Raw genomic sequence first — 26,101 nt, forward strand, 5'->3', positions numbered from 1 at the left:
CTCTAGCCTCGCATTCCCTTCTGTCTTTCATCTACTTCGCATTATTTTATTTATTTGTAGCATTTGTATCCCACATTTTCCCACCATTTGCAGGCTCATTGTGGCTTACATTTGCCGTAATGGCTGTTGCCATTTCCGGGTAGCAGAATTACAAATGGTATTGTGTTAAGGTGCATACATACACGGTAATATACACGGAACGTAACTTACATGGAACAGATCATAATATATGTATATAACATATGCATACATACATGGCAAAGAAGAATACATTATGGTAGAGCAAGAAGGTTCCTGAATGGTATATTGGATTGTAACATATGTTAGGTCTTCGACTATAGATATCATAGTCAGTATAGGGATTGAATTATTGATGGTTGTTCATTAGTAGCGAAGAGGAAGTGTTAAGATTTCGTTATTATCTAGATCGTGTAGAGTCTTATTATATAGTATTTAAGATGGATGTTTATGGTATGCCTTTTTGAACAGATCAGTTTTCAATAGCCTTCGGAAGATAGTTAGGTCTTCCATTGTTTTTGTGGCCTTCACATTTCTACCCTCTGTACTTGCTATTCTTTTTTCACTGCAACCCCCATGGCCTCTCCAATATGGTTCCACCTTTCTCAGCATCTTCCCTCCCTCTACCACTATATCACCCCCCCCCCCCAGCTCTTGTAGATTGACATCTCCATGTCCCATCTCTCTTCCCTTTCCCACTCGTCCAACATTTGTCTTTACCCTCTTCCCTTCCCCCAACAGCATCTCCATTTTCTACTTCACCCCTAAAGTGCAGCATCTCCCCTCTCTAATGCAGCAGGAGATGAAACACACCATTCCCTAGCAGTTGAGCTGGGTTCTGGCGTCTTTGAAGCGGTGCAAAGAAAAGCTACGAGATTGGTATGGGATTTGCGTTCCAAGACGTATGAGGAGAGACTTGCTGACCTGAACATGTATACCCTGGAGGAAAGGAGGAACAGCGGTGATATGATACAGACGTTCAAATATTTGAAAGGTATTAATCCGCAAACAAATCTTTTCCAGAGATGGGAAGGCGGTAGAATGAGAGGACATGAAATGAGATTGAAGGGGGGCAGACTCAAAAAAGATGTCAGGAAGTATTTTTTCACAGAGAGAGTGGTGGATGCTTGGAATGCCCTCCCGCGGGAGGTGATGGAGATGAAAACGGTAACGGAATTCAAACATGCGTGGGATATACATAAAGGAATCCTGTGCAGAAGGAATGGATCCTCAGGAGCTTAGCCGAAATTGGGTGGCGGAGCCGGTAGGGGGTAGAGGGGTTGGTGGTTGGGAGGCGAGGATAGTGGTGGGCAGACTTATACGGTCTGTGCCAGAGCCGGTGGTGGGAGGCGGGGCTGGTGGGAGGAGGGGATAGTGCTGGGCAGACTTATACGGTCTGTGCCCTGAAAAAGACAGGTACAAATCAAGGTAAGGTATACACATATGAGTTTATCTTGTTGGGCAGACCGAATGGACCGTGCAGGTCTTTTTCTGCCGTCATCTACTATGTTACTATGTCTATACTACTATGTTACCTGGGCAGGATAGGAGCATGATCAGATCCAGGTACCGCTTGGAGAAAGGTCAGGGTCCGGTTAAGGGTCAGGCAGATAAGAAGACAATGTATAGGTCCGGTACAGACTTACAGGTCAGGCAGGCAAATAGACAGTGTTAGGTCCGGCTCAGGCTTACAGGTCAGATGGGCAAACAGTGATTCCAAAAGGAAGCAGAAGTGCACCAATGCTACTTACAGGAAAGTAGCTGAGACCCCGAATCTCCATATGGCTCTCCCTTAAGAAGGCAAAGCGATGCCCCCACCGGAAAGGAGTTGTCTGAAGACGGGGAGGAGCCAGGAGTGTCGCCGAGGAGCCAAGAGAGCTAACCATGCCACCAGAGAAGAGCAGCCCAGAACCCCGAATCAATGCCGCAAGCCACCCCCGCCGCCATAGAGGAGTCGCCTGGGACCTGCATAACTGCTGCAGCAGCTGCCAACGCCGCCGCACCGATCCTGGAAGTCAAGTGGGAAGGAGCCGCACTGGTGCCACACCAGTCGTCCAGGCTGCCGCGTCGGACAGCACCTTAGCCGCGGTGGTGACATCTGGGGCTTGTTTACCCTGTCTTCTGCCTCTGCACGTCTTGATGCTACCACCTACTCGAGCCATTGTCCTTTTTGCATTGGCCCTGTGACTTCCAGATCCTCATGACAACCTGGCATAGACGATAGCAGTGTTGCTGGACCATGAAGGCAAGGGTGAGGAGAGTTGCATCTCTCTCTCTCTTCTTCACCTCCTCCCCCATGGTCCCGCATCTCTCACACTCTCTTCCCTCCTGCCCCAGCATCTCTATTCTGTCTTCCTTCCCTCTCTGCCCCCTGTGGTCTAACATCTGTCCTGTCTTCCCTTCTGTTGTCCAGAATTTGTCCCTTCTTCCATTTTGCCCCTGGAATCAGCATCTCTCTCTCAATTTCCTCTCTCCCTTTCATTATCCAGCATCTCTCTCTCTCTCTCTCCCCTCCACCCCTTGTACAGCATCTCTCCTTCCCCTTTTCAATCCCTCTGCCCAAAATGTGCTATCTCTCCTTTTCTCTCCCCCTCCCACCCCGGTACCTTAAAACTTGTCTTTACCTCTAGAGGTCCCCAGCAGCGTCAGCAATTCACATATGCTGCCTGCGGCCAGCCCTACAGCATTCCTTCTGACATGCCTTGCCCCCCTGACGCTACTTCCAATTTCTGATGGGTTACGGGGGGGGGGGGGGGGGGCTGGACATACCTATTTCACAGGTTTCTCAACTGAAGAATCGCCTGAAAGCTGTTTCCCATCTCATGAGAGGACTTGGGCATACTTAACCCTACATGGGCTGAGTCAGCAGGCTGATAATCCTGTCTATTGTTTTTTTTTTTGGGGGGGGGGGGTTTACCTACACAGGGCTAATCACATTCAGCAGTCTGTTTAGGCTTGAGCTCTTCAGAATCGGGCTTCTCCTGGAGTTAAACAGCACTTTTAATCTTAGTTCTATCAAATTAAGGGATTGAGTGGTTCAAGAGCAGGTAGAACATGTGACAGTAATATTCGATTCCACTCTCATTTTGAACAATCCTATGGGTTACGTAGCACAGGCACTGTTTTTTAAGCTATGGCTGTTCCACAGTTGTGGTATGATTTACTACGAGAAGAGTTGCTTTGGGTTTTGGGGGGGCTAGATTACTGTAACGCTGTATTTTGGGGTTGCCAACTGCTTTGGTTGAACTTAATCAGAATTCAACAGCATAAACGATTATGGAGTGGAGGTGGCAGCAGGAGCATGTTTCTGTCTATCTGCGAGTTTTGCACTGGGTAGAAGTTAAGACACTGTTGATTTTTTGGGCTCTATATAGGAGAAGTGCCATGCCTGCTGAAGAATTCCATACAGCCGCATGTCTCCTGGTATTCCTTTTGGTCAGCTGATGGGAACTTGTGCCTGGTCCCATTTTATGCAGAGTTGAGACTGATTTCAGTATGGGCGAAGGTCTTTTCAGCTGCCAGCTCTGTCTGAGGAGCTGGTTGTCTTCCTAACAGAAGAGTGTGAAATCATGTCTTTCTGCAGGAAGGTTAAAGCTGTGCTGTTTACTGAAGCCTTTGGATGTGGAGGTTGATTGGGAACATTCTCTCTCAGGATGGGTTTTAGGGGTGTTTTTAGTAGATGTAATATGTAGTTTGTTTGTATCTGTCCTTTGTATTTTATGTTGTATCTTTTGTTGAATGTTGTGTAATCCTGCTGAGAGTGGGATATTTTCCTCAGCCGAGAGTAATATTAATCTTTTCTAAATAAATAATTTCAGTAGCCCTGCTTTATTCATTTATTTGGGATTTATTAACTGCCTTTATGAAAAGTGGTGTACTCCAGATCCAGTTTAGTATCAGATCTCATGGTCAGCATGATACCGCTTGGAGTTTCAGTTATAACGCCTTCTCTGTTTCTTGCAGTCCACCCTGATGATGTCCCCTAGACAAAGAACAAAAGTGTCCCGGATCACGCCAACCATGAAAGGTAAAGAGCTACCAATGGGAAAGGTATTTTATCTCATGCCAAATCTTTTCTGGCACTAACATTGGTATGAACCGGCGAGACCACAGGGCTTTCCCCAGATTACAGATGCAACCTGTCTCCCTTCATTCTATAACCTGGCACCTAAAGTTAGACACCAATTGCTTGTGTAAGTTCTAGAATACTAACACTTGTGTGTATAAGTTCTAGAATACTAACACTTGTGTGTATAAGTTCTAGAATACTAACACTTGTGTGTGTAAGTTCTAGAATGCTAAGCGCTTGTGCATGTAAATTCTAGAATGCTATCACTTGTGTGTGTAAGTTCTAGAATATTAATGCCTGTGTGTGTAAAGTTTAGAATACTATCACTTGTATTTATATGTTCTAGGTGCTGTTCTTTAACTTATACACACAAATCGCTTGTTCATACATGCAAGGAGACGTACATATGGGAGAAGCATGGGTGGTTCTCCCTGTAATGCACATAACTTACAGAATACTGTAAGTTGAGTATGTCAGTTGGCGCACTTAGGCACCACCAATGCTAACTTACACTATTATTCTATAATGCAGGGGTTCTCAACCTAGGCCTCAGGACACTCCCAGGTTTTTCAGGATATAAATATGCATGAGATAAATTTGCATGCACTACCTCTATTCTATGCAAATATATCTCATGCATATTCATTGTGGATATCCTGAATGGCTAGGTGTGTCCCAACGACTGAGATGAGAACCTCTGGCATTTTGGTGCCCAGATGCTGTTATAGAAATGGCACTCAGCGCGTAGCACTGAAGCATAGGTACCAAGTTATGGAATTGGCCCTATGTGCTCTTACGACCCATCACCATCTTTGAATGATTCTTATGCTGGTCCAATAAAAGGTGTCACAGACCTGCAAAAATGTCAGTGTTCTCCATAGGCGTAGACTGGGGGGGGCGAGGGGGGGCAATGCCCCCCCCAAACGACTACGAGGTGCCGCCGCGCCATTAGTTAAAAAAAAAACACATGCAGGCACGCGCTCCTCTCCATCCGCTTGGCTTCCCTGCCCCCTCTGTCTGCGTCCCGCCTTCCTCTGATGTCAGAGGAAGGCGGGACACAGACAGAGAGGGCAGGGAAGCCAAGCGGACGGAGAGGAGCATGTCCGTCTACCCCTCTCTCTTCCTCCCTCCCTCCGGCGCAGGCAGCAGTCTTTTTCAGCGTTCCTGGCAGCGGTAGCGATATACACGCTGCCTTCGGCTCTGCCCCAAAGCCTTCTCTTCAAGTTCCTGTTCCCGCATAGGTGGGAACAGGAACTTGAAGAGAAGGCTTCCGAGGCAGACCGAAGGCAGCGTGTACATCGCTACCGCTGCCAGGAATGCTGAAAAAGCTGAAGACTGTTGCCTGCGCCGGAGGGAGGGAGGAAGAGAGGGGGTAAACGGAGTCACCATCTTGGACCTCGCGGGGGGGGTGGGGAGCAGAGGGAAGATGGATGGTACTGGGAGGGGTGGGGAGCAGAGGGAAGGAGCAAGAGATGGATGGGACTGGGAGGGGTGGGGAGCAGAGGGATGGACCAGGAGATGGATGGGATTGGGAGAGGTCAGGCACAGCAGAGGGAAGGAACAGAAGATGGATGGGACTGGGAGGGGTGGGGAGCAGAGGGAAGGAGCAAGAGATGGATGGGACTGGGAGGGTGGGGAGCAGAGGGAAGCCTACTGGAAAGAAGACACTGCATAAAACAAGACACTGAGACCAAAACGAATAGAAAAACTAAATGATCAGACAACAAAGGTAGATAAAAGTATTTTATTCATAATTTATTAATTGAAATGTGTCAGCTTTTTGAAATGTGCATCTGTGATGTTTTGCCTGTAAATTTCAATTCCTTCCTCCATATTAGCATATTCATTTGCATATGTATATATGCAAATGATATGCTAATATGCTCCGTCCATTCTTTGCCCCCCCCCCCCCCCCCCCCCCCCAAATGAAACAGTCAAACTACACCTATGGTGTTCTGTATTAGAACATTGCATTGTACCTGCTCTTTCAGTTTTCCAGTGTTTTAACAGTATGTTTGTGAGAAGATGTCTGTTCAGTCTAACTCTTCCTTGGCTTTCCATATTTGGGCAAATTTTTGTGTCAATAGTGATGAAGGTGAAGGAATCATCCCTGTAGAAATTCAGCAATTTGTGATACATTGTAGGAAAAAAAAGAAACATGTTTCTGATCCTAAGCAAGGAACAATTGAAGCAACGGCCTTGCACCAACTCCTTCCAAAGATAATCTCACTGCAGAATGTAAGCATAGCTGGGAGAACTGCGCAGGCTGGTGGTGGTAAAGGGGAGAGAGCAAAATGACTGGAGATGAAATAGTTTTCAATAGGTAAAAGCAACTGGGCAAACTGAGGGGTAGCAAAGTGGTGAAGTGCTGTTGTGTCTCTTGCTTTGCACCATTAGCTTCAGGGAACCCATTCAGTCTAATTCTAAAGCCTGTCTCAGTCAACTACATATTCCATACCTTAACCCCTCTCAGTATAGGAGAGTACTTTTCATTGAATGAATACAACTCTGACTTCCTATATAAGTCCTAATCCCTATAATTCAGGCTTGTTCAACCTTTTTCTAGCGGGGGACACATTTTATATTTTATAACATTCGGCAGGCCAAAACATGCACCATCGTATTTTGCTGCATGTTTCATCAAGTAATGGCAAAATATGACAGTGCATTGTCCCCTCCTCAGCCTTCACCCAGTCTTTTTCGCTCTCTCTGATATACCCCCCAGCCTTCACCCACTCTTGCTCTCATGTACCCCACCCCCAGTCTTCACCCAGTCTCTCACCTGGCTTCAGCTGCAGAAGATACAGTGGGGAAATCCCACTGTGACACAGCTGTCTGCAAGCTTGAGCTGCATTGTGCTAGAAGTTTGGGTTGATCTCACAGTTTCAAGTCTCACAAGATTTGAAACCACGAGACCAATCTGAACTTCCGACACCACATGGCTCAAGCTTACAGAGAGCTGAGTTGTGGTGGGGAAGCAGGAATCCTGCTTTATAAGCACAAGAACTGCCAAGCTTCCGTGGGCCAGAAAAAAAGCACTTCGTGGACGGGATTCTGGCCTGCAGGATGTAGGCTGGACAAGCCTATTGTAATTTATAATATCACACAGATCATGGAGAATTGTCTCAATAAAAAGGCTTTTATCTGTCTTAGGCTGGTTTAATTCCCACTAAAACATCTTAAAGCTCAGTCCTATACCCAATAATTCCCAATTGGCTAATGTTATCGGAAACGCAAAGGGAAATTTGGTTGTGTTTTTATAGTTTTTTAGTTGTCTGTCAATAAAATTATAAAAGCAAGTCAACCATATTTCAATATTCTTTGGGAATGCAGTATGAAAATCAGGAACTACAAGTCTCTGCAGACATGTAGTTCCTGATTTTCATATTGCATTCCCCAACAAATATTGAAAACACTATATGGCATATATCTTGCTAAAAAGAATTCTCTACATACAATCAGTCAAACTTGCTATTATATATATGTAGAGAAGTCCCCAAGAATAGCAAGACTACAAGTCCCTGCATGCAATGGGGTAAACCCAGGACTGGATTAACCTTATTGGGAGAATCTGGATCCAGTTGGCAATTGTAACTATGATGATGTGGGCACTGGGTATCAAACAATCCAACATAATATTATATCAGTGATAGGTATGGAATTGTTTATTCCTTCACAGCTGCTTGTGCTTTAAACATTAAACATTGTCCTGCCGGTATGTTTTCTCACGGAGAGGGTGGTAGATACTTGGAATGCCCTCCTGTGGGAGGTGGTGGAGATGAAAACGGTAATGGAATTCAAAACTGCATGGGATAAACACAAAGGAATCCTGTTTAGAAGGAATGGATCCACAGAAGCTTAGCAGAGATTTGGTGGCCACACCAGTAATTGGGAAGCAAAGCCAGCTCTGTGCAGACTTCTATTGTCTGTGCCCTGAAAATGGCAATGACAAATCAAGGTTAGGTATACATATAAAGTATCACATACAATGAGTTTATCTTGTTGGGCAGACTGGATGGACCATACAGGTCTTTATCTGCCGTCATCTACTATGTTACTATGTTACATTCAATTGTATTGCAAGGATTTTGTTACAGCGCAACATTGTATGAAGAATAACATTCTTGAGTGTAGCCTGCAATGTTGTATAGTGGTTACTGTTGTAAATAAAACTACAACAAAAATAAAGTTTAAAACTATACCTTTAATTGAATTACTATATCAATTTAGGAATTTGCTGCAGTTCCAGCTCTAATCTGTAGCCAGAAACCTGCTTTTAGTAGATTAGAGGGCACCACCTCGTAGTAAAGGCCAGTACTGCAGTTCCTTAAATATTTGTTCAGGTACAGAAAATGAGCAGGACATTTTTTTTCCAACATTCATTTTATCAAAACTATCTGTTGAACAGATAACAACCTGTCCTCCTCATAAACTGTAGCATTAACAACACCTCATGAGCAAGAGCAAACCCAGTACCAAACCAGGAAAGATAGGCAAAAATCAGAGAAGGGATCACCCTCCAACCACCTACCCCCCCCCCCCCCATGTGCTCCTGAGCAGCTGCTAACTATCTTCCAAGATTGAGTTAACTACTACTTTCTATTTGTGTGAGTAGCCATGTGCCTTTGCTGTATATTATGTGGAAGGTTCCACAGGTTGTAAGAAGCTACTTTAATACTAAGAATCTCTCTACCTTGTCTTTGTCCTCTGCAGAGCTGCAGCTGCTGGTGGAGCACCACCTGTGCAAACAACAGCAGGACCTCGAAGGTGATGGGTGCTCAGAGCCCCAGGACAGCTTGACGGAAATACATAGCCCAGAGAGCTGCTGCCAGGGTCACTTGGATCCCAGCCCTGTCCCCACCAAGGCTGATGTACACAGCCAAATTGTGCAGGGCCATGCGGAAGCAGATAACAGACTGACTGCAACAGAAACTGGAGAACTGGGACCTCTGAAATGTGTGTAAATAAATGCGAATGGTTTTTTTGACCTGACATGTTAAATAGAAACTAAGGCTGGGATCTGGTACTGTGAACCTTTATTCACAACTACTTGTGGATTACATCCCTTCTGTTATATCCCTTTCCCATTGACTGTTATCCTGTCGTTGCAGTGACAGCCTTCTGCCAAGGCTTTTGAAAATTATGTGAATCAAGGCTCTTTACTAAGGCTGACAATAGTGATATATTACATTTATTTTTATTTATTTTTGTTACATTTCCCACTCATGGCAGGCTCAATGCAGCTTACATATTGTATACAGGTACTTATTTGTACCAGGGGCAATGGAGGGTTAAGTGACTTGCCCAGAGTCACAAGCAGCTGCCTGTGTCTGAAGTGGGAATCAACTCAGTTCCTCAGTTCCCCAGGACCAAAGTCCACCACCCTAACCACTAGGCCACTCCTCCACACATTCACTAGCCTAGGCTAAATATGGTGTGGTTAAAGAGGTTAAGTACTACAATGATAATTGTTTTGTTGATTATTGTTTACTCTATGCTGTAAATCATGTCAAGCTTCTTAAAGGAGGTGGCATATAATTATTAGTAATAAATTAATATGCATCATGGCTCATTCCAGGACCCTGCGATAATGGGCTCTAAATACAACCACCAGATGTCAGTGTTTGTTTGTTTATTTATTGGGATTTATTCATTGACTTTATGAACAGATTTACCCAAGGTGGTGTACAGCAGGCCCAGTTTATCATAGAACTTACAGTTTTGTTAACAACATAACAATAGTAAAATGACTAAATATAAATACAATAAATGAGGAAAACTTGGAAATATGTCAGCACAATACAAACAATACCATAACAGCATGGAAGAATATTCAAATAACATAGGTATGTAACAGGTATAACACCAATGAAACACCTAATAAGCAACACAATAGAACATTCAAATAACATAGATACGATGCTAATGCTTGTTTATGTAGCTGAGGGGCCAAATGCAGATATATAGATGGGGACAAGATGGGCTGTACAGAGTCAGTTGGGATAAATAGATGGGAGGCTAAACTGAAGTCAAAATCTTTTTACAGTTAGACCAGTTCTGGAAATGGTCTAGGTTGCATGGTGTGCAGCAAGCTAGTCCAGGTGCAGAGTGAGTGTGTATTTAGTCACCCTATGTATTAAAGGCTTGGGAGAAGAGCCAGGCTTTCACCTGCTTCCTGAATTACAGGTAGTGTCAAGTTAGACATAGTCCCTCTGGGAGTAAATTCCAGAGTGTGGGAGCTACTCCTGAGAAGGCTTGCTGGCGGGTATTTCATTGTACAATTTCTTTTGATGAGAGTACAGATAGTGATGCTCCTTGAGAGGGCCTTAGAGGTCTGAAAGGTGTGTAGAGGGCTAACTTAAGTACTCTGGCACATTTTATTTATTTATTTATTTGGATTTATTTACCACCTTTTTGAAAGAATTCACTCGTCAGTGTACAGTAAAAATAAATCAAACATAAGCAATAGACAATTACAGCAGTAAAAATATTCAACTATCACTACAAAGTATGGCATAGTATACCACTTACAGTGTCAAGGTAATACGTAATAGAACATTTTAATAGACAGCGTAGGGTATAAGCAAAGATGGAACATATAGATAGGTAAGAGAGAGGTGACTAATTTAAAGAAAGTTGCACATGAGGTCAGAGAGAGAATGAAATGTTATGTCAGCTAAGGTAGGAGTGGATAAACATGTCGTGTGTGTGTGTGTGTGTAATTAGCCCTTTGAGGTACTGGTAGCCAGGGTAGATTTTGCAGGAAGGGTGTGCTGTGGTCACGCCGCTTGCAGCCTTCAATTAGTCATGCTGCAGCATTCTGAATTATTTGGAGCTGATGCAAACTCTTTTTGGTTTGACCAATGTTTAGGGCATTACAGTAGTCTAGTTGTGACATTATCATGGCATGAAGTACTGTGGTCAGACTCGTCTTTTCAATATATGGAGAAAGATTTCATGGTTACTGCAGGTGATGGAGACAATTTTTAAAAGTTGTTTGAATTTGTAGGATCAGGATAAGGGATGAATTTAGCAGTATCCCAAGATTCCTGACCTGTGATTTTAGGGGGAGGAGTTCATGCTTCTCAAAAGGTATTTTGAAGTCAGGTATTTGTCCACTTGTGTTAGGTACCCAAGAATCTCTGTTTTGCTTGTGTTCAGGCAGAGTTTATTGTGTTTTGCTCATTCCTGAATTGCAGTCAGTTTATTCAAAGCTGTAAATAGACCCGGTTCAATGGGCATGAGTAAGTTGCACATCATCAGCATAGATATAGAATTTTGTGTCAATCGACCAAGGCAGCTCAGCCAGAGGCTTGAAGTAGATATTAAATAAAATGGGAGACAGTATGGATCCCTGTGGCACCCCACAGTTCAGTGCCCAAGATAATAGTGTTCTGCTGTTGAAGAGAACTGATTGTCGTTTGTCTGACAAATAGGAACCATGTAAATACTACGCCACTGATACCTGTTTTTGCCAGTCTTGTAAGCATGATATTATGATCCACAGTGTCGAAGGCAGCAGCACTAGTATCGAGGCAGATCCCCTGTCACCGTTTCAGTGCAGATCATCAAAAAGAGAAACAAGAACTGTCTCTGTTCCATACCCAGGTTTGAAGCCAGATTGACATAGGTCTGGTCAATTACTTTCAATTAGCCAGTAGTTGAGACGAATGCAGTTTTGCCAGGAAAGGAATGTTAGAGACTGATCTGCAGTTTATGAGCTTGTCCTGGTCTTTTTCAGTAGGAGGCACACCACAACTCTTTTTAGTGTTGTTGGCAGCTGCCCTTCCACAAGACAGAAATTAACTATTTTTGTGGCCCCTTCAATGATTCAAACCAGACATCCACTGTCATTAAGAGCAGAGGGCAACACTGAAACAGACAGCCACTGAACTGCAGCTAGGGCAATGAGATGGTTCCAGGCCACCAGGGACAGGTTGAGCCCATCTTTCTTTTACTATATACCATCCATAAATTTGTAGCTTCAGGTTTCCAACAAATGCAGGACTTTACATCTATAGATGGCACTGAGGCATAACCAAGATGGGTAACCCGGTCTCTCCTTGAAGACCTGGTGCTGCTGTACCTGGTAATCCTCATACAGCAGCCTCCTACCAAAGGCATGAAAGAGAGCCCCAGGCTCCAGGTAGCTTAGTGCAGTCCAGCAATCAGGGTTTGCATTTCCCTGGGGAGTCCTGTGCTAATGCAGCTGGAAGCAAGCTCCATGTGTAGCCTGTGCTCTGTGTGCCGGAGAGAACTTCCCCTGCTGCAAGAGAACAAGTGAAGTGGAGCTGGCCTGCTGGCAAGGGAGCAGCTTCCTGCCTCTCTCCTCCCTTCCTGTTGATCGGACATTAAGGAGGCACCAATTGTTTAATTTATTAAAATTTAATATACTGCCTTTACAAAAACCCAAAGCAGTTTACAGTAAATTCAAGAAACACATCAGGAAAAGGAACTACAACCCAATTTAGAAAAGAAAATACTAGTCGGGAAGAAAATAGCAAAAGATAAGAGAGACAGATACGGATTTCCAGCTGCACCGTGCCAAAAACAGGATGCCCATTCCTTAAAAAGATTCAGTAAGGCCTTAATGAAGCACTGTGTTAGGTGCTTAGATACAATGTGCTGAGTATGAATTCTATCAAGGCATCTGAGCACCGAGATTCTGTTCTAGAATACTGGCATGAATTGGAATCTACTTACCTGCAATTAGTCACGCCCACTTTTACATGTCAATAGCAGGCGTAAATGTTTGTGCCTAAATGTAGCCCTTTAGCATGTAACTTACAGTATTCTGTTAGTGGGACCCTGTCCATGTACACCCCCCTTGCATTTTTCACACTAACCCCCCCCCCCCCATTTTCTAAGCCGTGTCTGCATTAGCATATGGCTTAGTAAGCGGGGGGGGGGGGGGGGTAAGCAAGCTGTATGCATTATTTATAGAATAGTGCTGAATGCACACACAGCACTTCAGTGTATACTTACCCACATAATTTTAGTGTACAAATAGCAGTTATATTTAGGTTCAAGTTATAAAATGAAGGGGTAAGTGGAGCAGTAGCATAGCACAGTATCATTTGGGCTGTCGGGGCCCAGAGTGTACTTCTCTCCTTCTGTCCATCATCCTCCCCTCTTCTCTCATTCCATCGTCTTCTCCCCTCCCCCCCAGCGGCCATCATTTTTCTCCTGCTACGCTCTCAGTATTCCCTCTCATCTTGTCCTCCCTGCACACCATTGCTCATAAAGGGGCCCTTATACCAAGGCCCGATAGGCTCTACATGCGTGCAGCGTACGCCAAAACGAGGCTACCACCAGGCTAGCATGCCCCCCTGGCAGTAGTAATGGGATTTGGTGCGTGCCCATAACACCAGGACAAATTAATTATTTTTTTTATTTCCTACTGTACGCAGCATTTCCGGCATTAGTTGACAGTTGGCGCACACCAACCAGCCACTGCACGTGTAGCGCGTGAGCCCTTACCGCTAAGTCAGTGGGTGGTAGTAAGGTCTCAGGCAAAAAATGGACGCATGCTGGTTTCAATTTTAGTGCACGTCCATTTTCCAGCTCCTTAAAAAAAGGCCCTTTTTCCTAGATGAGGTAAAAAAAAATGGTCCAGCACGTGCCTAAAAGACACACTCACACTACCGCAGGCCACCTTTTACTGCGGCTTAGTAAAAGGACCCCAAAGTGTTCTGCTTATCTCCCACCAGCCAAAGAGCAGCAGAACTTTTCAGTCGGTCTCATGGTGTTACCAAGACCTGTCAGACTGCACCATTGGGTTGAGACACACACTGAAGTGGCACCCCAGTTCTCCTGCTGCTGCAGTTACGGGGAGGGTTGAAAGAGGGGAAGGAAAGCATAATAGGAGGAAGGAGGAGAGTACTGCAGGAAGAACATATTGGAAGGAATTAGAGAGTTGGCGTGGCACAAATAAAGGGGAATGAAGAAGGGATGACAGGAATTTAGGGGGACTTATCTCTCTATATAAAAGGGCAACCCCAACGTTCTGAAGCCTCCACGGAAGTTGAGGCGCCCGAGATATCCGGTGTGCACTGAAGTGTCTGCACCGCCCTCGCGTCAAAACGTCATGACGTCGAGGGCGGAGCTATGACACTCGACGAGGGCCGAAACGGAACCGCCACAGCGAACAAGGCAAGTAGCTTGGAGGGACGGAGGGAGGGGGCCCCTTGCTAGCGCCCGTTTCATTCCGCTCAGAAACGGGCATTTTTTCCTAGTCCTATATAATAGAGGATGAGAACTTCTGGAAGCCAGAACTTAATTCCATGAGAAGACAATGTTCTTTGGCTTCTCATGGAATTAAGTTCTAGTTCCCTCTAATATTGGTAAATATATTTAGAAACACTGTATGAATAGATCTAAGCAGTTGTGCCACACTTTATCACAAATCCTCGTCTCTAATGTAAAAGAGACTCAAAACCCGTATCTTGTTTTCTTTTAGGTGACATATCAGCTGGGTCTTTACAAAAGGCTAAAGAGAATCAGACAGAGGAGTTGTGCCAGGACATGCAGACAAGGCACATACCATGGCGGGATTCCACAGACCTGCAAAGTGCTGACTGAGCAGGTGACATGTCATATCATGGCAACTTTCCAAATTTAGTTTTCGTTCATCGGCATAATGCAGCTATCCAATGCTGTGCACTGAAAAGTGGGGCTTAGAAATTTTCTGAGTGTAAGTGGGATTTCTCATCCAGGGTTGAAGTGTAGCCTTTTTTCATAATATGGACAACATCAGGGCTTGTTGGTTGTCTGGTCATTTGCCTGTTCCATCGGTGATGCCACAATTTTTGGAAGGTCACGGTCACCTGTGTAGACATTCCGGTATTTGAGGGTTCTCTTGGACTCCAGGTTGCGATTTGAGCAACAGGTTTCCCAGATGGTGCATTCAGGTTTTTGTACCCTGCAGATGTAACACACGATCAGACCATATTTTGATAATGCTACTTTGTATTCTTACATTCTCTGGTTATTTCAAAGATGGATTATGGCAATGTGGTAAGTTTGGGAATTTCTCATTTCTTTTGGAAGAGGTTAAGGACTTTGCAGAACACAGGAATATAACTACTGGGGGGTGTAGGGTGGAGAGATCATGTGACACCATTGTACGTTCATTATTGTTGGTTACCAGCAGAATATAGACCATTATTTAAGATCTTAATTTTGACGAATAAATATTGCATAAGGGAGCCCCTTCTTATTTGGTTCCTATGATACGCCCTTATGTTCCAGTTAGAGCTCTGAGGTCTGTCGACGCTTTGCTGTTGACCCTTCTTGCTGTGTCTCAGGCTCTCCTCATGGTAACACGGGAGAGCGCATTTTTTTGGCATGCTCCATTTTTATGGAATCAACTCCGTGTGGAGTTACTGGGGAAAGTGTAGTTTAATCAGTTTAAAATGAAGTAAAAAATTTTTTTTTCTGGGAAGTGTTTGGATCTGTCAGCTGACTCATGTGTGCTTCGCTTGGAATCCTGCAGAACTGTTGAGAATTGCTGAGAGTTGTTGTAAAGATTGAATGGATGGGTAGGTCTTGTGAATGGTTATTATCCTATTATGATTGGTGTGCTTTTCTGGCTTTGTTGATTATTTTGGATTGTAAACCACTCTGGCTTATGTTAGAAGAGTGGTATATCAAGCATTTTAAACTATTAGGGCTCTGTTTACTAAGGTGTGTTAGCATTTTTAACGCTAACCGTATAGGCACCTATAAAGATATTGTAGCTGTGTACACGGTTAACGCGCATACATGGTTAACTCACATTAAAAACGCTAACGCGCCTATAATGCAGCTTAGTAAACAAGGCCCTTAATGTGTCCTAGGATCTAGAATAGGGCACACGCACGCAGAGGCTGGACAACGCAGGAAGATCACAAGACCAACAGCAAAGCTGCTTAGAATCATTAAAAGTCAAATTGATTGTGAAGTAAAACCCAGTGTGGCCATGTTTAGCTCTAAGGGGTAACAGATGAGATAATCTAAGTATCTCCAGAAACTGACAACGAATTGCTAAGAGTCATTTGGGGGTTGTTTTTGCAGCTTCACCCACTTGAATTTGACATTGTTGTCTAATTTGATTATCACCTTTGTGATTGTGTTGTCAGTATCTGGAGTTATTAAGATTATGTCATATGTTACCTCTGATGTAGTCAGAGCTCAAAACATGGCCATATCTGGTCTTATTTCCTATAAATTTGACTTCTGAGGTATGGCAAGCTTTCTCCCTAGGATCTATAATATCCAGAACCGTAATATCTTATTAGAACCTGCTGGGTTATTGCATCGGTATGGGCTCAGTAGGAAGATTGGGGCATTGGACCAGCGTTGACTGCAGTGAAAGAGTGTCTCCTAAAATCATGCTGGTTCTTTGAATCAGCACTGGCTCAGAGGGAACAGTGTCCCCTAACAGCATGCTAGATGCTGAGGCGGTACAGACTCAGAAGAACACACACCCTCTGTTGATTCATTCATATTTTTTCCCACAGCACTGTGTTCCATGGAGATCTACTTTTCAGTTACTGGTCACATCTGACCCTGCCGCATTTCTGAGATCAGAGAGCTTGGGTGTAGGCACACGGTGAACACACTTAGTCTTACACACTCCCTCCAAATCCAGGCTACAAATGCAAGATTTATGGGTCCGTGTTCATACGGCATGGTCAGCATTTTTATAAAATGCTGGTCACACTGCTTAAATCTATTCTATGTATTCAACACTGCTGTCCAGTAAGCAACTGGTGGACATGGTGACTGCTGCTAGCTCTGTGGATAGCAATGATATTCATCCACTATCCCCAAATTGTATAAATGGTGCTTCAACTTGCACACACAAATTTGCATGTACAATTTAATTGAACAAGCCAATTAGAGCTAATAATTGGGCCTTAATAATCAATTAGTGCTAATTGGCATTAATTAAAATCTACTTGCGCAACTTTTACACACAGATCAAAAAAGGGGGTGCGGCCATGGGAGGATCATGGGTGGATCAAGGACATTCCTGCAGTTTAGGCGCATTGTTATAGAATAAGGGGTATCTGTGCCAAATTTAGGTACGGGGATTTACCCCAAAGTTTCATTGGTGTAAATAGTTGTGCCTAAATGTAGTCACAGGTCCTGGCACTTACGACTAGTCTATAAATGGTGCCTAACTTTGAGCGCCGTTTATAGAATAGTGCTTAACGCTTTTTTTCGATGCTATTTATAGAATTTAGTCCTAGCTACATAGTAACACAGTAGATGATGGCAGGTAAAGACCTGTACGGTCCATTCAGTTTGCCCAACAAGATAAACTCACTACATAATGTATGATGTGACACTTCATATATATACCTGATCTTGATTTGTCCTTGCCATTTTCAGTGCATAGACTGTAGACGTCTGCCTAGCACGGTCCTTGTTCTAAAACTTCAGAAGTTGTCATCAAAGTATCTGAAGAGCTTCACTCCAGCCCATCCAAATCTGTTCAGCCATGATCAGGACACAGACTGTAGAAGTCTGCCCGACAGTGGCCTTGTTCTCCAACTTCTGAAGCTGAACCTGTCCAGCCACGATGAGGGCACTGGCTTTGCTTCCCAGTTACTGATGGTGCCAACTGATCTGCGCTAAGGAAAAAAACGCAGAAAAACAAACCATTGGGGTGTCTGGGGGCCAACATTTTTAGTAGATTGGCCAAATAGACATCCCAGCAGAGCAGTGGTGCAGCCTAGGGGAGCACTGCAATGCACTTCACATAAATGTTCCCAAGTACAACTTTCACCTTAACCAAATTATATTGTATTGTGAGCCCTCCAGGAACAGAAAGGAACCAACTGTACCTCACTGTGCACCACTACAAATACTCTCAAGCTTGCACATGTCACTCATATGTAGCTACAGCAGGTGTTTAATGGGTTTTGGAGGGCTCACAATTTCCACCACAAATGTAGCAGTTAGAGTGGGATATGGCCCTGGGTCCCTTTCTCTGCAATTCGCTGCACCGAGCACAAGCTTACTCCTTGGACCAGCTTGCTGCTGTAATAGGAATGGCCATCATATCGGAACCTGTCATAGATCCTGGTATATACTGTCACTGTCACATCTTTGGGGGTGGGGGTGGGAGGGGGGTTCAGTGATTATTGGGGAGTTAAGGGGGCGTCATGCTATCTCTCCAGTGGTCGTCTGGTTATTTAGGGCACCTTTTTGTAACTTAGTCGTGTTTGAAACAGGTGTAGACAAAACCATCTCAATTTTTGCCCTAGACATTTTGGTTTTGTTCCATTATGGCAGAAAAAATGTCTAACTCCCACCTAAGACATTCCACAACACGGCCCCCTTGAAATTTAGATGCACTGTGGAGCAAAATATTTCAAATCAAAGTTTAGAACATCGCAACTTAGACGTTTTTGCAAGAAAAACGTCCTTCTGCCACTTTATGACGCTTGTCAGACGTTTTTTTCTTTTGAAAATGAGCACCATTGATTTACAAGAATTATAGTAACATAGTAAATGTTGGCAGATAACGACCTGTATATAATCTATCCACTCTGTACATTCTCTATGCCCTGTTTAAAGTCAGTTAAGGTTTACTTTGAATCCATCCTGTTTCTGTATAGGGATCTCCTGTGTTGTTTTTTTTTTTTTTTTTAAATCAATCCCTGTTTTTGTTGGGGGGGGGGGGCAGTATTCCAGGCATCCATCACTCTCTCTATGAATAATTTTTTTCCTGATATTACTGCTTACTCCTAAGTCTACCACCCTGCAACCTCAATTCATGTTCTCTACTTCTACCACTTCCACTTCTCTGGAAAAAAAATATAGTATTTCAGGTATTTAAATGTTTGCATTGTATCTCCTCTGGCCCTCCTTTCCTCTTGGGTATACAAATTCAGATCTTCAAATCTCTTCTCATATATCTTTTGACTTCTGAAAGCTAGTAAAATGTATTACATTAGTCCAGTAAAATGGTGTCACCTTATTTTCCATTTTTTGTTTTATTTGTATTTATTACTTTTTAATGAGTGAAATATGTCAGTTTTTTAAAATTTACATCTGCCATCTTTACAGTACATTTTGCACAGTAGAGGGAACTTGCATCACTGTTTCTCTGGTGTTCCACTATATATGTAGAGTATGATTTTCTGGGTGTTCATTTTTTGTCTACGTATTTCTATTCTTAGTTTATGGTTACTTAAATATACTGGGTGAGGATCCATCTGTATTCAGAGTGTGTGAAAGAGGCCAGGTATTCTGTTAGCATTTGAATGCCTTGTAGGATCGATTTGTATTAATCCATCTTGTTTAGTTTTCTAATAGGTGTATTGATGTTCTAATATTTTACAGTGCTGCCTTTATCCTAGGTAGGCCCTTTTTGTGTGACTTCTGAAAGTTTATGTTATGATACAGTAGAATTTCTTTATTGATTCTGAGTGTCTTTTGTAGGGTGTTTTATTAATTCACAATAGGCCTGGTACTGGATCTGGATTTAGATCATGCCTTTCTCAGTAGGGCTTAGTTTGTATGTGTACCTGAGGCAATGGAGAATTAAGTGACTGGGTCAAGCAGCAGTGGGATTTGAACCTCAACTTTCCTGGTTCTCAGGCTCCTGTTTTAACCATTAGTCTCAACAAATACAGATAATACATAGTCCAAACATGTTTGGTAACTAAACAGTAAAGTAAAGGCTAGCACAGGCTTGAACAAGTTCCGTCCTTGAGGGTGCAAACAGGCCAGGTGTTCAGGCTATCCCTAATGAATGTGCATGAGAAAGATTTGCATACCTACTACATCCATTATATTCTGTGTTCTATTTGTGAGTTGGAGTGTTTTATAATGTAACCTGCTTTGATAATTGACATAATGGATTTATCTACATACCTCCAAGGACACTAAGGCCCTCCCAAGGGGTATCCCTAACCACACCCTCTCCAAAAGACATTACATGATGTGATACCTGCAAACGCACTCTCTGAAAGGCTCAGCTTAACACAAGACTATCTGTACTTCAGGAAGCAGGTGAAAGCTTGGCTCTTCAACTAGGCCTTTAATGGAAGAAGTAACTAACTTCTTACTTCTTCCACTCCCAAGTTGCGCATGTGTGGGCGTCTTGCAGCAGACCTGCCTTGTGGCGTGTGGGCTTGGAGTGAGTTCTTTTCTGCCTGTTAGCCTTTACAGTAGTATAAGATGTCCGACCCCTGATTACACTTAGTGGAGCAAAACACGGACCATGTTGGGTTCGGCAAGTTGCAGAAACAGGTTCAAGTTTGGACATGATTGTCCGCTTTAAGTAGAACAGTGTGGCACTTCACCACACTTGGGAATTATTGCGATTCGTAAGGTTGATTCATCTAATCCTTACAGTGACCACAGAGCAGTGTTTGGATATTTAATTATTACATCTCGGCACCATGATGTGAGTTAATCTGCATTTTTTAAGACAGACTGTTGGAACATCGCTGGGATAATTACATTACTGTTTGATCAGACTTTTTCTAATCCCTTGATGGTGTGAATGCCATGTGGTTTAAAATGTTTAAGCTATACTAGTGCAAAGGCAGCCAGGATGATTTGTATACAGCACTAAAATGTTTTTTAAAACATTTTGCAACATGTATATTTATTAGGGATCTCCTAATAATCTGGTCTGCTTGCAGCCCTCAAGGACTGAACCTGCACAAGCCAAGCCTGGTGGTCATTTAGCAGGGTAAATCATTTTATGATTGCCAGTAACTATAGGATTTCTGTTACAGTGCTGCTGAACATCATTGTTCACATAATCAATAAGATGCTGGACTGTGGTGCTAGGACTGACTGGGAGCCAAGTGTTAAAGTACCTGTATATATTTCCAGAATACTGTAAATATTGTTCTGATTAATGTGCTGTATTATGTTGGTGTATTGTTTTGATTTTTTTTTTTTTATTGTTTTGGCACATAACTTACTGAAGTGTATTCAGTGTGCATATTATCATCAGTGACACAGGTACTGGGAGGGGGGGCAGCTGATACAGCTGCATCAGAGCAACACACTGAAGGGGCCCTTCCCTGTTGTATTCAAAAGTGCCCCCGCTGTCAGTTTTCTGATGAAATGAGTTCCAATCCACCACCACACACCGAGGATTTTTAATTTACCATACCGTACACCATCGTAGACCCACCCCAGTTTAGCCTCACTAAACATCTGAGTTACCAATCGCCTATGCTCTGGAAGGACTGACAAACTCATTATATCTGAAGGGGAGCTCTAGCCACTCTGGCTTCATCAGGCGACATCACCAACAGGTGTGACTGCCTTTGCCTGCTTTCTGTGGAGTATCCCCGTTACATGTAAGCAATTCCGCTCGCTGTGCCTAAGCCCTATCTGAACAGTGCTGTGGTAATGTATAAGAATTTTCAGTGGCGCTGTCTGGATAATGTACCTGGAGACTGACAGATAGGGCACTTATCTTTATAGTGACTGCTGCTATACAGATATGTACTTTTGAATATTAATCTGTTAGGGGTCGCTATTCATCCAGTGACAGTGAGCTGTTTCTTTAGCTGTCACTGGTGTTACTCCTACTGCGTTAAATTCAAAATTCTCCTCCTGGTTTGCAAGGGCCAGGTTCCATCTGCACCATCTTACATAAGCAACCTTGTCATCCTATATACCTCTCTCTGCTTTTTATGATCTGCCAACAATAACCCCCCCCCCCCCTTCCCTCCCTCTCTGTCCTCCATCTAACAATTTCCCGTGAAACTGCATTGTGGGGCCCTTTTATTAAAGGGTTGGAGAACGGCAGCAGGCTTGCTGTGGGCCAATCTGGAACTACCGCCAGGCTACCGCAGGAGCCCAGCAGTAGTTCTCATCCCCAGTGCGCACCATTTGCGACGCTACAAAAATATTTCTATTTTTGTATTGCTGGGTTAGCGCATGAGCCCTTACTGCCACCTCAATGGGTGGCGGTAATTGCTCCACCTGAAACGGCCGCGCGGCAAGCGGTTCACTTACCGCATGGCCGTTTCTTTTACAGAAAATAAGACAGCCTTTTACCTGCTGTGGCAGTGGCGTAGCCACAGGTGTGCCTGGGTGGGCCAGGGTCCACCATAGACGATCGGTAGCCCAACTGTTTGGGGAGGTTAAAGGGGGCGGAGCTTACCTCCATATGCTCCGTGGCAGCGACGTCAATGAAGAAAAAGACACTACAGGCTCGCCGCCAGTTTCTCCCTTCTCTCTGCACACAGTGTCCCGCCCTCGTGGAAACAGGAAATGCATCACCGAAGAAGGCGGGACACTGTGCAGAGAGAAGGGAGAAGCTGGCGGCGAGCCTGTAGTCTTTTTCTTCATTGACGTCACTGCCACGGAAATAAAAGGTCAAAACGCGCGAGGCAGCGGGAGGACTGCATCGCAAACGGAAGTCCATGATTGGGCTGGGGAGGCTTAGCCTCCCCAAGCCTCTTATACGGGGCGCCTATGGGGTCCACCCACAAAGGGCTCAGGCCCACCCAACAGTAGCACATGTTTAGCAGTAGCTGATGGGGATCCCAAGCTCCGCCAGCTGAAGACTTCCCCTTGATGGTAACGAAAACACTACTTTCCATGATACCGGCACCTGCACATGCTCAGTGTTCAGTGTATGCCTGCTGCAGACTGCCAAGGTGGAAAGAAGCGTTTTCCCACCAGCTGGGATATTTTTGTGGTGGTGGTGGGAAGAACACTTGGTGCCCACCCACTTCTTGTCTAGGCCTACCCAAAATCTGTTGTCTGGCTATGCCCCTGCGCTGTGGTAAAATGGGGCCTCATTGCACATCAAAAATGCGCACTGACACTACAGCAGGCCCCCTTTTACTGCAGCTTAGTAAAAAGACCCCTTAGCTATTTAGGACCTAAACTTTGGAACTCACTTCCCCTTCATATCAAGAAGCAGCCCTCAACCTTCCTGTTTAAGAGGTTACTAAAGGTTCATTTATTTTCTGAGGCATTTCGCCTCACTTCTGTTCATTTCTCACCCTACTTTCCCCACCAGTTCTACTGTCTTGCCCGCCCCCTTTTAATCTCCCCTTCTTTTTACTATTTTATTGTAAACAGCATTGAAGCCTTGTGAGGCCTTTTTGCGATATCTTAAGCAAAATAAAATAAATATTCACTGCCAGGCCATGTCCGGGCACTGACATTGAATATCCAGGTTTATGTGGCCAGCTCTCTCTCATACAGTTAAGTGCAATAGTCAGTGTTTAACGTCCTGAGCAATATCACATAAAGAGCTCCTTTAAAAAGTTGCGGTACTTATTCCCACACAGCAAATCTGTCGAAGCCCATAGCAGTTGAATGCGCTTTGTCGCATTTGCCGCAGCGGGAATCAGTACTGCAGCTTTGTAAAAGGAGCCCAAAGATAGGATTGACTTTTATGCTGCTTAACTTAGACAGTTAAGCGCTGAATACTGGCACTTAACCACATAAATGCTGACGTGGCCCAAGACCAAAATATCTGGCTTTTTTACTTTAGTGATCTGTGATGATTTCAGCAGCACCAACCTGTTATGCTTCACTGAATATCAAAGGGTAGCCCTACACATGCAATTTAAGAAGTCTAGAGCAGTTTCTGGCTGTTTAAATCGCTTTGAATTTTGACCCCTCTGTTTTTACTTAAGTGTATACAGGGAGCTTGGGCACATCAATTTGTTCTTTACAGCAGTGGCTTATATATTATTAATAAATAGATCCATTTGCTAATGCAAATATGGCATTGATTAAACGAGGGGGTCTTATTCTTGAGAATTCACAGGTCAGTTGGAAGGTCTCACATTAATGGATTTATTGAGCAATAAATGTTAATAATCACCCTACTTCTTTCACTTTCCTAATTTTCATTTCTGCCTTTTTTTTTTTTTGTCTCTCTTCTTTTTCCAGGACTGATTACCCAAGCTAAGGCTCTTTCTGTCAAGGGCAGCAGAAGCTACGCCACCAGAGCAGGAAGGAAGATCACACGTGTCCTGTTTTGCGGAAATAGATTTTAAGACATTGTAATTGAGTGCCTGTGTGTAGTCCGTAACCGTTTTTCTTTAGAGATGCCCTGTATGGGAAATGGCCGTGTGCAGAGCACAGCAAACCCTCCATTCTCCTTCAGCCTTGGTTTATTCCAGTGGACAGTCAGGAGAGCGCCTTCACATCCTGAGGGACAAATATAATCCAATCCATGAGAACATAGTAACATAGTAGATGACGGCAGAAAAAGACCTGCATGGTCCATCCAGTCTGCCCAACAAGATAAACTCATATGTGCCACTTTTTGTGTATACCTTACCTTGATTTGTACCTGTCTTTTTCAGAAGAAACATTTTCAGCAATACCATTGTGTTGGGGAGGGGGGAGGAGGATCTGATACTCTACCCAGTGCATTACAGTACCTGTGATTCTGAGGTCAGGTTGGCAGGAGCAAGAACTCTTGGATTGGGTATAAAAGTCTTTCTAGAAATGGGGGTCTCATCACATTTCTGGCCTATTCTTTTGTTTATTTCCATAACATATGTCTGCTTTAGACATTTGTATATTTATAGATGAGGAATAGGATGAAATGTACTTTTTTTTGTAGCTTTCTTGAACACCTGACCCCCACGTCCTTGCTGAGTACTACTACTAATCATTTCTATAACACTACTAGATATATGCAGTGCTGTACACATTATATGTAGGTGCTTTCTCTGTCCGTAGAGGTCTCACAATCTAAGTTTTTGTATGTGGGGCAATGGAAAGTTAAGTGACATGCCCAAGGTCACAAATTCACTGCACTAACCATTAGGCCACACCTTCACTCCAGCAATGTAGTGCAAGAAGCAAAGCCACCATGTTTTAGTCAGCAAAATGTCCATAGTTAACTTTGTACTTTGGGATGTGCAAGCTCATTTTCAAAGATAAGTGTCCTGTGGAGTCTCCCTTTGAAAACTTGGGTGGTGTGCATACCCTGGGTATTCTGCAGTTGCAGTGAAGCAGGTGCAAGCTGTGCGCCTGAAATACACATGAAGATTTGACAAATGGACTAACTGTGCATGCTTACCCTCCCCCAACCTCATCCCGCCCACTCTTTTATGTACATTGAAGTAGAATTGCTTATACTTTTTCCTGCAACTGGGAGGAAGGGGGTCAACTTTCAGACCACATTTGTACACAGGCAAACATTAATTTTCCTAGGTAAAAGCTTTTTGAACATTGCCCCTATGCTAAGAACAAACCAGCATAATTTTCATCCTCTTCAAATTGTTCTGGCTTTGATGTCGTTCCTACGTAGATTTTACTGTTTAAGACTTTGATGCCTATTGTTGATATGGGCAAATATATTTCAGAAAGGGAGTAGCATTCCTAATTCTGGATTTCATGAGAACATTTACTTTAAATAAAGAAAATGAAAAGAATTGTGGAGGCTGTTCTTATTTATTTGGTCCCCATCCTGGTACAGTCCAAAATATTGATATACAGAAACAGCACAATTTTTCAGGTGGAAACTGAGATGTTGGTAGCCCTTCTCTGAGCTCTGTCCAGTTCTGAAAAGTGCACTTCCAAAAGGCATAAGACAGGTTCATCTGGCCAGAAAAGGACTACCTCAAAGAAAAGTGGCAACAGAGAACACTTCTTTGTGGAAAGACTGGTTAGTGCATGACATACAGGGGCATAATCAAATGGGGCGTGCAAGTTTTCATGAGGGCATCCTCGCAGGATGTCCCTGCAAAGGGGCAGGGAAACCCGTATTATCGAATTAAGATGGGCGTCCTTCTTTCGTTTCGATAATACAGTCGGGGATGCCCAAATCTCAACATTTAGGTCGACCTAAGAGATGGTCAATCTAAATGTTGAGATGGTTGACCTTAGAGATGGTCGTCCCCGGTTTTCAGCCATAATGGAAACCGAAGACGCCCATCTCAAAAACAACCAAATCCAAGCCCTTTGGTCGTGGGAGGAGCCAGAATTTGTAGTGCACTGGTCCCCCTGACATGCCAGGACACCAACTGGACACTGCAGTGGACTTCACAAATTGCTCCCAGGTGCATA

At 43.8% G+C, this 26,101-nt stretch overlaps 1 protein-coding gene across 2 annotated transcripts in view; it reads left to right on the forward strand.

Annotated features, from left to right (window-relative positions):
* The window catches only part of PPP1R1A (protein phosphatase 1 regulatory inhibitor subunit 1A), a 176,859-nt gene extending 152,531 nt beyond the window's left edge, over positions 1-24,328 (forward strand). Inside the window, exons 4-7 of one of the 2 annotated variants that reach the window (XM_030198306.1) lie at positions 3,982-4,045; positions 8,801-9,043; positions 14,547-14,672; positions 23,969-24,328. In XM_030198306.1, coding sequence (XP_030054166.1) covers positions 3,982-4,045; positions 8,801-9,043; positions 14,547-14,668 — 429 coding nt within the window. In that variant the 3' untranslated portion in view covers positions 14,669-14,672; positions 23,969-24,328. The remainder of the gene's footprint in view (positions 1-3,981; positions 4,046-8,800; positions 9,044-14,546; positions 14,673-23,968) is intronic. The other variant, XM_030198307.1, reaches the window with a different exon arrangement.
* Positions 24,329-26,101: the final 1,773 nt, after the last annotated feature.

The sequence above is a fragment of the Microcaecilia unicolor genome, chromosome 3 (assembly GCF_901765095.1).
Source record: "Microcaecilia unicolor chromosome 3, aMicUni1.1, whole genome shotgun sequence".
NCBI lineage: Eukaryota > Metazoa > Chordata > Amphibia > Gymnophiona > Siphonopidae > Microcaecilia > Microcaecilia unicolor.